General features: G+C 39.5%; 1 protein-coding gene across 4 annotated transcripts in view; it reads right to left on the bottom strand.

Moving 5' to 3' along the window:
- The window catches only part of SEMA3D (semaphorin 3D), a 148,483-nt gene that overhangs the window by 59,884 nt on the left and 76,218 nt on the right, over positions 1–12,381 (bottom strand). For all 4 annotated transcript variants that reach the window (XM_083815281.1, XM_083815279.1, XM_083815280.1 and 1 more), the window contains 4 exons: positions 12,310–12,372; positions 10,514–10,633; positions 6,224–6,317; positions 2,855–2,983 (listed from right to left, as the gene is read on the bottom strand). In XM_083815281.1, the coding sequence (XP_083671407.1) occupies positions 2,855–2,983; positions 6,224–6,317; positions 10,514–10,633; positions 12,310–12,372 (406 nt within the window). The remainder of the gene's footprint in view (positions 1–2,854; positions 2,984–6,223; positions 6,318–10,513; positions 10,634–12,309; positions 12,373–12,381) is intronic.

Here is a 12,381-nt window from a genome sequence, read left to right as displayed (position 1 = left end):
TAGCGGATGCCTGTATGTCTGGTACCCCACTGTGGGATGCCCTCCTCTGCTGCCTCAGCTGGAGGAAGGCACACGGTTCCAGCGGGCGGTTTTGCCTTCTGGAGCAGGGGCCCAGCCCCATGCACATCATCCAGGGCTCCAGCCCTGGGACAAGCAGCTCTAGCCAGCTGCTGTGACAGCGCTCAATTCTCCAGCCGTGCAGGATGAAGTCTGAGTGGAGGCAGCATCCTTCAGTGCCACTGCATGCAGGAGTATGAGCCTGTGTGAGCGTGAGTCATGGGAAAGATTAGCTGCCTTCCTCCCTTTCTCCTTTGCAGAGCGGCTATTCAGTCACTGAGATTAAAACATGTCTTAATTAGTCAAGATAGAGATGCCCTGCAAGGAACTGGAAGGTATCCTACGCATTTTTCCCTTGTGCTTTGTCTTTCTCTGCCTTCCCCCAGGAAAGAATAATCTTGTTTCCAGGAATTGAATTAAAAAAAAAAAAAAAAAAACTTTAAAATATTAAGGTGCATTATAGCAAAACTTCCGCAGCCCACTGGAAAAAAAAACAAGTTACACATTTTATGCTTATCCTAAGTAAAACATGACTCACGCCTGGAAATAATTTATTTCTAATTGTACAATTACTCAAGTATGTATGACCTTTACTGGAGGTCTAGCACATACTTGGTCAATGGGTGGTAGGTTTAGGGAAGAGGGGATTTAGATGAGGTGGAGGTTTTAAAACTGAAATTAAGTAAATATTTTCTTTATACCAATATCAGCTGAAAGCACAAAATGTATGAAATTGGTAATGCTACACAATCACCTAGCAATATACTGGCTACCCTATGGCTTACTGCGGAACTGATCCCATCATTTAGAATTGCACTCAAAATTTTCTCCAGCCTTAAAAGGACCATTTCAAAATATTAAAAGTACTTATTTTATGCCTGTGCCTCTTAGTATAACACTGCGCGGATTGTGTTTGTGAAGTCTTATAGCATGACTGTGGTTTTTTATATGGCTGGAAACAGGGTAAACCTGAAGAATATATGGGGTCTTTGGTGATTACATAGCATGGGTAAATTTTCACATTGCAATCACACTGAAGCTGTTTTTCAACCCCAGCCATGTTAATATATTATTCTCCTTAGAAATCTTTCACAGATACAGATGCTTTACGTGAAAACAGAATAAAAAATGAATCAATCTATAGGGAAGAAGAAAGGCAGACCTCCCCTCACAGCCTCTAAACTAAAACACAAACAGTTCTCAATCCTTTAGTTTATCCTATGTTCTTGTACTGTTCCCTGGTCTCAAACTGCTCATGAAGAATCATTAATATCATGAAGAAATGTTTAGAACTGGATATTTAAGCTATAAGTCCTTGTGTGCTGGGAACTGAGCCCTCTTTCATCCCCCTGTAATACTCATTGATGTGGATATGTACTAATGATAACACCAGATGCTCCTTAGGACCAAACTGCAGTAAATCTTTCTTTTTAGGATATTATAGCATCCCTTAGGAAAGCAACTACCCCAACTGTCTTTCCATGCTGAGCACCAGCAAGCAGCCAGTAATAAATTCAAATGTTAAGGAACATGGTTAGAGAACTGCCTCCGGGATGGACCCATCCCAGTCCAATACTGCATGCAGCCCATTTCTGGTCTAAACTGCACAAGGGACATGCAGCAATGAGAGAGAGGAGATAGCAGAGGTGGGGCAAGAGAGATGTTGAGCCATAGTACAGGGGATGAAACTGGGATAAGTTAGAAAATCTCACACTGGAGTGCTATGTCTGCAGAGCTACTCCAATCTGGAAAAGTAAGTTGACTTGAAGTTTTTTTTCTTTCCTCCCCCTTCCCCAGGAGAAATCCTGAGGTTATGGAGCCACATCTAGACATAAATATAGAGCAACAGCTTAGGAGGAGGGAGAGAAGGAGTAGGGAAGTAATGATAAAAATATGAACATTTCCTCTTGTTGAGGTCTCAAAGAGTTAAGAGGTAAAATTATGCCTTTCAGAAGTTGTCTGCTGGGAAGACAACCCTGTGGTCAGCAGGCCCTGGCTTTACAATACACCCATAATAGTTACACAGGCAGCCTGAATCAGGGCCTGTGTTGCCACATCTTTAGAGACAGATGACAGCTAAAAGGAGGATGCTTTAATTGAGCAGAGTTAGCTTGTGAGCGAAGTTTTCCACGTTACTCTGTGTGTGGTTTGAGACCGGCTGGGTGTAAATGTGGCCAGTTTTCTAGAGGGTTTACTAGCTCAGAATGTTTTTAACAGACAAGAAAAAGCAGTGTTTTGCTTGGGAAGCTATTTTAGGGTGCCCTTAGTGGTTTTAAAATGATCCTGACAGCAACAAAAGGTATTTTTCCCCTTCTAAAAAGGGGGAAAAATAAAAAATGAGAGAGAGAGAGAGAGAGAGAGAGAAAAGACCTCCTACCTAAAAACATGGAATTTCTAGTCTGTCATTTCAACATACTGGAGGGAACAGTTTTTAACAAGTGATCAGGAAGAAAAATGATTAAAAAAAATATTCCAACAAGACTGGAAATAAAAGCATTTTAGTCATGATAGTATTCCAATTATAGCACTATATACAGATGTACAGATCAAAGATGGAAAGAACTATTAGGTCTTACTCTCCTCCCCTTTCCTTAATTAGTATTTTCACCTCTGACTTTTCTCAAGTGCATTTTTGTTCCATTGAGCTTTTTCCAAAAGAGTCTACATAATCCAAAGATACCATGATACAGTATCTATATTTATACTTACTGGACATATATTTATTTAAGAAAGGGGCTATTAACTTCAGAGAGACAGGGACAATGCAAATGACAACAGCATATGTTTGGGATCTTACCAGTAAGCCAGTAATGTTCAGAAATGTCAGTTCTGATGTAATGGTGGTCGTGAGAAGGGCCCAGGGAACGTGTTAGAGCCGTGTCTTTGCCAAGGAAATCAGAAGCTGTTCCAGCATAAAGATACTCATCTGCAAATGAAAAAGAAATGGGGTTTCTACAGCTGTGGAGTAAACAAATTACAACCATTTGTGTTTTGTTGGGTGAATACCACCTGCATCTAATTTGGCTATGAACTAATTTAATGCTTTAAAGTGTTATTGTCTTATATTTTAATGGGATTTGTGCTTCTGTGAAATTACTTATATTTAAATGGAAGTAGTATTTATAATAACATGTCTGAGAAGTGAAGAAGTCCATGTCTAATTTTCAGATCTTTTAGGCCTCTAAAAAAGCCTCCCTTCCAGGCTTTGATAAGCTTCGGGCTAAGGGGATATAAGAATATCCAAACTGAAAATCCTGCCCCATGAGCCTGGGGGGCATGACGTGGAGAGGACCATCTACCAATCCAAGCTAGCTCTCATGTCCCAGCCTTGCCAGCACACATGGCTTTGCTGCTCCTGGGCTGGAGCTGGAACACAATGGATACTCCACCAGAGCAGCTTCTCATCTTGGCCCTTTCCTGAAGTAGGGATCTCTGCCTGACACTTCATTCATGAAGAGGAATTTAGGCACTAGTGAAATCCTTCTCAACTATGTAACATGTGAATGGTAGGAATATGGCTACAGACCCAAACTGTGATCATTTTAACATAGTGAGTAGTTCCACTAAAATGAATGAGACATCTTGATTGAATAAGGCAGCCAGAATTTGTCTTGTTAAGAACTGTAGTTTGTTTGCTACAATTGCAGTTACTATTTACATTTCTGTCAGCTTTCTGAGCAATGTAAAACTCACAACTTTAAGAATTGCACCATATTTTCTGCTTTCCTTCAGATCTCAGTATTTTTCTAAAAGGAAGCAAAGAGTTACTGTGATTTATTTTTTTTGATTTTTTTTAACCACATTGTGCATTTTACAATTCTCTTTTATTTCTGCAAAAATAACAAGATAGCTTTATTGGTCGGAGAAGTTTTGGTTTTGTTTAATGGCTTGCAACAGTAAATCAGTTTGTAAAAAGTGGACCTTAACCATACAAAAAGCTGCATGATCTGTGTGATACATAAAATTACCTTTCCAGGTTTTCTGATGCTCTGAGCAGAAACATTTCACAATATATTTTAGTGAGAAGTCCTTTGTTGAGAGCAAACTCAGAATAAATATCAGTCAACACAAATGTTGTATAATTTCATTTGCAAAATTTATAAACACGCTAAAAACAAACTAACAATCAAACAAAAAACACCCAAAAACCTCAAAACAAACCAAAAACCCCACAACCCAGTGGCCCACAAGCACCTTATTTGGCCAAAAAAATCTGTCAGCTTTCTTTTTACTTCAATATTACTATTACTTATGCGTTATTTCCTTGACAGTATTGGAAAACACATCTTTCAGACAGCATGTCGCCTTTGTAAAGAAACAATAGTGCATTTGGTACGGTATTTGTCATAATGAGGAATGGGCAGGGTAATTGGTGTTTGCTAACTGACAGGCACTCAGTGATCAATAAACCTGAAGGACTAACAGAAATTGCTCATCCTTGCCTACATTCCGCTGACAAGGCGCTTTCAGCACTTCTTGTGGCTTTTGGTATCTTTCAGTCCAAGTTCCAGTTATTTCCAGAATGGTTTTGGTGAGCAGTAATTTGTAATAGAAGATGGATGATGAGCAGGTGATTTTTAGCTGGAAAGACTAGCTTTTCCAATAGTGTATAATTAATCTGTGGAATTTACTTGGGTTGAAACACTGTGCACAATTCAGAGAAATTAGGTATTAGAATGAAAATTACTCACTTATATTAACCTACGTACAGGAATGGAAATATAAGGAAATGCTATTTAGCTCATATTTATACCTGATTACAAAGTGCTTTTTGAAGGATGTAAGTAATTTTTATTGCCATTTTTCAGATAAATAAAACCAAGCAGAAATAAATAATGTTCCAAAGGCTATTCCTCTCTCCAGTAGCAGAGATGGGAACTGAGCTCCCCTAGTCCCAGTGCAGTATCTTATCCATGAGCTATACTGCTCTCCTAGCACTTTTGGGAATAAAGTAATCATCCAAAGATAGGTCAAGAATGCATTCTCTGGTCAGGCCTGTAACTCTTTACAATGCTCCTTGTACATTATTGCAAAGCACTTGACACCAGACATAATCAGGGAAGGGATGCTGGAACAACCCAATCATTAATTTTATCTAGCCTGAAAATTCTTATGTACCAAAGTTCATGGTTTAGTCAGCTAAAGCACAGCAGCTTCTTCATTTCACAAGATTTAATAAAGAAGTTGATGTACTAGAGTGCTACTGAAATTAGCCAACTCTATAATAAATCATGGAGCTATATTGCATTAAGAAAAAAAATAGTTAAAGTTTCTAGAATTCCATTTTAAAAATAGACTTCACGGTCATTAAACAGTTCTAGGGGTCCCTGAGAAGAATAAGCACTGGCTTTAATCTATTGTTTTTAATAAAGGAAGTCCTGCCCCATCTGTTGGGTCAGAATCACAAATCATCTATCTTATTATCTGAGAATAAAGACCGAACATTAGTCATATTCTTTTTATAACACAGAGTGACCAATACTTCAAAGCATTGTCACCACTGCTCTTTGGCTGTAAATGAAAACGTCATGGTGCTTCACTCTTATCTTGTATTCATAGGCTTGATGGACAAGTTAAATGAAAATTGTCCAAAGCTATGAACCAAACCATGACAAAAGTAGCTCTTATAGTGGTTTGAAATCCGGAGGTCAAGCTGACATTCCTCGGCACCAAATGTCAGACCACACAGCGCTGTGATGCACGCAACAGGCAGATTGCACTATCTCGTTCTTAGGCTTCCAGCTTCAGAAGTGGCTACTCGAGTAAATAGAAACCTCGGAAATGTATTTATGGAAATAGTGGATGTCAGCAGACTTCAAAGGGCAGAACATATTGATAATTGTGGAAAGAGGCCCAGTAACGCTTGAAACATTGTCTGTCCATGTGTTTGTTTTTTGTTGTTGTTGTCTTCTTAACGGAGAAATGACTGGGTGAGAATGAAACCCTGCTCAGAGGTTTCACAGCCACTCAAATTTCTCTGTTTGTGTTGCCGCACTTCCAACTGTTTGGTGTCTGCAGTCTGAAGGCTCCCCCAGGTCCCAGAGCACAAAGCAGCATTGGAAGCAAGACCACAGCCAGAGTTTCTCCACCAGTGACATCTGCTGAGCCTCTGACCCTGGTGTCTGCCCATGAAGCCACCGAGCGCCTGGCTCTGATGGTTTCTTACCTGCCATCACAGATGCAAACGGCTGCTGAGGATCAAAGGGGCATTTCAACCTGCCCGACTCCAAGTTCTGAGTATCCAGTCTGAATATTGTCTCCTGAGAACAAACACATATTCATTAGCCTGGCGTGGCTGCAGAGAAAAACTCACTCAGACAGACTGTTCTGCTAACATATGAAGTGAAGGTGTATTAGATCATGTAGCTGTCATGTCAGCATTAATGTTTACAGTCCACGTCTCTGTTTTATACCTGGATTTTTTTTATTTATTTTTTTTCACTCATTGTTTTAATGTATCTTGTTCACTCCATAGCAAAAAATAAATCTTGGAAAAATAAAACGATTTTCAGAAAAAAAGATACAATGCTCATTTCTATTCAAATTAAAGGCTGAATTGTACTTAAAAGGCACTGGCTTCTATTTGAGAAAGTGCTGATAGACTGTGTTGCAACAGGAGACCCAGATGGGATTCTGGCTGACTCCTAAATTTCTCTAGGGACTGCTGAATAATGTTTGTGGCAGACACAGTTCAGCCCCCTTTAAATAAGAGCAGCATATGTTCTCTCTTGTTATTTTTAACAAGGCTAACGATACAAGAGATATTAGAATAGATCCTTCCTTAAAGTTCCCAAATACAGTGTGATTAATGCTTAGGTCTCAGAACAAGGGCATAGAGGGAGATTAAGAAAATAAATTATTTTAAAATCATTCCTGGTGATTTCAGTGGGGAATCTTATATTTCTGATTCAATTTTTGTAAGCATTAATTTGAAGTTTTGCTATAGTTTTGAATTGCTAAAGTAGTCAGTTTCACTTGCTCCTTTCACTAGCTTCCTAAAAGCACACTTAACTGAAACCCAAATGTCCTCAGAAGGCAAAATGATTACTCAGATAAATGAAGTCTTTGTAGGTACAGAGACTTGATTTTCACAATTTTATTGTTTTTAGAGAAGGGAGATTGCCTACAGAGGTGTTGTTAATATACTCTTCTATGTACAGTGACATTTAAAAACCACATGACCTGACTACTGGTCAGGAATAAAATTATTGTGGGTTTAATGTTAATTGCAGAGGCACAACTTTTGAAGTTAGTTTCAAAGAAACAACTATGATTTAAACCATTATTTTAAAAAGAGTGAAGTTACTTTAATTATTTATTTCTATACCTCTGCCTTGCAAGAGGACTGAAGAGTGCAGCTGAGCTTACTATGCCCAAAGATAGACACATAAGATCAGACTTCATAACACATTAATTCAATTCATGCTAATAGTGCATCAGATTATAAATAACCAAGCTGTTCTATTTCGTTGAGAAGTCTCCTAAATTCTCTAGGCTTAGAGGACAAAAGCCCAGGATGTTTAATAATTAAGCTCCTTACTTAAGAGGGAAAAGGAATCAATTCCAATCTACGAAGATAAATTCCATTTTCTCCAGCAATGCTGGCTTCTATAAATCAGTATTTAATAATCCAACAAGAACCCTTGTTATCCTCTCAAACCTGTGGATATCAGGTAAACCAAACTCTCAGGCTACTGAACTGGGCCACAGCACAGTAAGGACAAAACTAAATTAAAAACTGAGCATTATTTTGCTGGCAATACAATGCTAATGTCCCGTTCTCATTTCTTCCAAGAAATTCAATCCTGAGCTGCTCAGAGGACCTTTGCAGTGTCACATGCCAAGAGACTGTCCCAATATCCAGCAGTACTCCAGAGACCGAGGGCTTTGTAGATCACCATCAAGTATTCCAGACTTCACCCAGACAAACTAATGGACACTACCAGGCATTCACACAGAATTAAACTCCTGCTTTCACTTTGGACAAAGCTTTCAAAGAAAAGAGCATCCCTTGGAGAGCTGTGGCTCATGGCACCAACCAGGCCAAGCCTCGTCTTTACCAGCCAAGAGAAGTTTTGGCAGTGACTTCAGTAATAGCAAGACTAGGACTTTAATCCCCTTTAATTGTGTGATCCCGTAGGGGATTTGTACTGCTTCAAAAGCAGTGTGTGCTGTGGTTTTGAGTCACCTGATCCACACTCTTTTCCTTTCTGTTTTTGCAGCACTGGCACAGGCCAGCAGACCACTGGGCAGATCCTCCGCTGCTTCCAAAGGTCATCAGGGCACTGCCTGATTGCACAGCCTCCGTGAGGCTATCTCAGGCCTTGGCTCTCCCAAGCATCCCACAGCTTCCTGTAGAGGTTGCTAATTACCAAACATCCACTATTCATCCTTACAAGCCAGAGATTAAAAAAAAAAAAAAAAAAAAAAAAAAAAAAGATCTGCAACAGAAGCATTCTGAATTTCCATACAGGACTCCTGGCTTCAGTTCCAGCAACCAGGAAACATTTTCAACTACTGTCTGTCAAATTCAGATCAATGGGTTTGCAAGGAGAACAGACCCAGCACCCTTGTGCTATTGTCAGATTTATCTGGACCGGCAGTGCCAGGACAATGGCTATATGGTGTTTGGTATCCCAGGAAGAAAGGGAAAACATTGAATAATAGAATCATTAAGGTTGGAAAAGACATCCAAGATCATCTGGTCCAACCATCCCCCTATCACCAATATTACCCACTAAACCATGTCTCATTCAAACTGTTATTTCAGTAGGCGGTTGTAGAAGATCTCCACCGTCAGAGGAGGTGGGAGTAGTGAATGCTGCACAGCTCACCACTACAGCTGAGCAACCAGTCAGTGCAGGAGAGGCAGGACTGGGAGACAGTGAGGGGATTAGGAAATACAATTTGGGAATTCTTCTTCCATTTCCTCTCATAAGGTAATTGGTCATGTCTAATTGAGCCAGACCCCTTGTCTAGACTGACTGCCAGACTGAACAATCAGGCCAACTCCATGATTTTATAAAGTCTGATGAAAACAACCTTCACTAATTAAGTTGCAATAGTGGAGTGGATAAGGCATCTCATTAATGATCCAGAGGTAAGCCAGAGCCTTATTTAAACTTTTGCTGAGAGCTGTTCTGCTCAGTTCAGCTTTATATTTAATCATTCAGGCTAAGGAATCAGCATAATACAAGGGATCCAGTTGTTTCAATTGGAATATTCAAGGAAATGAAGAAAAAATAAGAAAAAAAAGAAAGAAAAAAATATTTATTTGCAAGCCCAATTATTCAGTATATGTTTGTATTAATGGCTTATTAGGAAAAGAACACCACAGTGCAGATTTCAGATAGTTCAGTTCTCTGCAACTTTAGCAGACCCCTGGTCAATCAACCCACAATTTTATGGAATAAAATGGGTCTCAGCCAGGGCTAGCATTAATACCCATTCCTCACATTTTTATTTATTTATTTATTTTTTCCCTGGGAGCATCTGCCCTTGATTTTGTACGTCAGAATAAATCCAATGTGTACATATTTCAGGGTATTGCATTTAATAACATATCATTAAAACTCTTTTCTTATATTCTAGAATTTCACTTAGACCCCGAGAAAAGAGAAAGCTATTTCTACAGCAGCACAGTAAGCCTGCAGTGTAGGCAAGCAGCCAGACAGGTCACATCCAGACACTGTCTGAGAACAGAGCCAGTGTTATAAATATAGCCAAGGTGTGATACATACAGGAGTTAAAAAGAGACTTGTGTACTAAGTGGCTGCTTGACACAAGACCAAAATGCTTCTGTTGTGGGGGTTAGGTCTCAAACATTTGCCACTTAGGATAGAGATTTCCTTGTCACCAGCAAATGAAGACCAATCAGCCGCTAAATTCAGTCCAGGAATACACCATTTGTGATGGAGGATACCCAGCATTTCTTCAGTGAGAGGACTGCAAACCAGCTGCAAAGCCTGAGATACCATCCTTCAGCTCGGAGACCATTTACAAACTCTGTACTACCCTTACAGGGAAGCAATCCCTGAGGAGCAGGGGATATGTATACCTTAAAAACTAGAGCAGTGAATGTCATCTTGAACTCTGCATGTGTGTGTGTGTGTACGTAAGCAGAAAATATGTGCGGAAATGACTTACTAGAAAGAAGGACATCTGGGTTAAATGTGCTCTTCACTTAGTTAATCATGTGGAAGTGTCATTCCGAAGAACGTTGTGTATTAAGTCTTACCAAGGAAAGTGCTTTGTTCAAAAGCGATACACACATATCAAATCTGAGAACACGAGTTCCCGTCTGACCTAAAAAATCCGCCATTTACTCTGTTATTTATGCAAGCTGCTGTCAGTTCATTTTTTACACACTCACAGGGTATTTTCCAATCTGTGATGAATGCTAAACAAGACGAGGGTTACTCCTTGACATGTCAGAGTTGCAAGGAAATTAAATTACCTCTTTGTGAGTGCCAAGTTCAATGTATCCACAGAGAGGGTGAAATGCTCCTGTGCCACAGACGTAAACATGGGTTCGGTTGTAGGGCTGAAGAACCCTGATAAAATTGGCACATTCTGTCTGTTGTGAAGGGAAAGGAGAGAAATGTTAATTTTCATGTTTATTTTTCTCTTTGACATTATTGTACTAGGTTTTAACCATAGTATCCTTGTATTTAACCTCAAAACTACTGTAGCAGTGACTGTTTACTAGATAGTTCAAAGTTGTGATGGCTAAAATTTTGCAGTGGCTATGTACCAGGCAGCTCATCAATCAGATTTGTAAGCCCTTCTGTTGTAACGCTTACAGCCACGAGAAGCTATGTGGTAACAGTACAGTCTGGAGGACATCTGCTCAGCATGTGCTGTGGACACATCCTCCGTCAACAAAGGTCAGATAGCCACTGGATTAATCTGTCTACAAATCCTCCTGCCTTTGCTCCTGATTAAGGGTTCTGCACAAGCTTTAGCACTGAAGATTACATGATAGAAATCCTTGTGGCAATCTGAAGGGCTTCACCATACTTCCAAGGGAATGTTTTGTGCAAGTGACCTCTCTTTGCACCAACCACAGCTGGTCACCTTTATTTGGGATTTCTGTGAGTCCTTCGGGATAATCAGGTCAGTCTTGGCTCTAACTGGGCTTGGTCGTCACTGGTAAGCAGCACAGATGGCTGCCACTTGCTGTAAGGATGAGTTGGATATAAAGGCAAGTTGTAGTTTTCCCCAAAATTAAAGAAATGTGTGCACATATAACAAGGTACTTAGGCAATGCACAAGGGGTAAGTATAGGTCCAAGAGACCATCCTACACCTAAGTGCAGAGACAATGCAGGAAGCAAAAAGGAGATAGATATGATGTATGTTAGAAACTAATATTCTCTGGTGCCTTTCCTTTTGTCTTAGCATAGGAATAGATCAGCACGAATCCTCCATATAGACCAGTATCAGAACTTTCCCAGTGCTCAGCAGAGGTGTTGTTTAGCCCTTGTCTGCTGTAAAGATAAGGGTAGCAATAAGTTAGGATAAAAAGTTGAAATTCCTCAGACAAGAGCACAGAGAGTGTTCTGAGCTGGAGTCCACCTTGGTAACAGACAAGCTGGACAGAAAGCACGGGATTTGTGGAGAGAAAAGGAAGAAATTTTATTATACAGCTGGGAAATGTTTACATTTGTAGTAGACTCTAGACACGATGTAATCTGTGCTATGCAAAAGAGATATGAAAGTTTTATTGTATATATGAATGCACCTTATATACACAGAGACTTCTTAAAGAAGATTTGTGGTTCCAGGAAAAAGCTAATGAGTCTGAGATTTTGTTTTAACCTTAGCTGCAGCTGTCTACAAATTAAGTTAATTTGTAGTGTCCACTGCTACTCTGATTCACCAATGAATTATAATGAAGTTACATTCAGGATATTTTCAAGAAAAGAGGAGCAGTGCAATGGGAAAGAAAGGATTTCAGGAGAACCTTTCCCACAATAAATTTCAGAGGAAAGTCCATTCGTCTCTCAACTGCATTCATTACATACAAGGATGGCTAAGCATGATTGCTGCTCTTAATATTGAATATTTTTCTTGAAGCATTAACATTTAAAGAAATTCAATGACTTTTAAATTAAAACAAAAAATTTTTCAATTAATCCTGAAAAAAAAAAAAGTGTAAAAGCAGCTTACTAACCTATATAGTGCATTTAGAAACAAGTACATGGATGCACAGTATTATCAGCAATAATAAAAATATAGATACTATACTTACATGGGCATCTTTCCCAGCTAATTTGCATAACTCCACCTTTTCTTTTGCTGCAGGCCAGTAAATCTGGAAGAG

The sequence above is a fragment of the Anser anser genome (genome assembly GCF_964211835.1).
Source record: "Anser anser genome assembly, chromosome: 1".
Lineage (NCBI taxonomy): Eukaryota > Metazoa > Chordata > Aves > Anseriformes > Anatidae > Anser > Anser anser.
The sequence above is the reverse complement of the archived record's forward strand: the minus strand, read 5'-3'. Positions and strand labels throughout refer to the sequence as shown.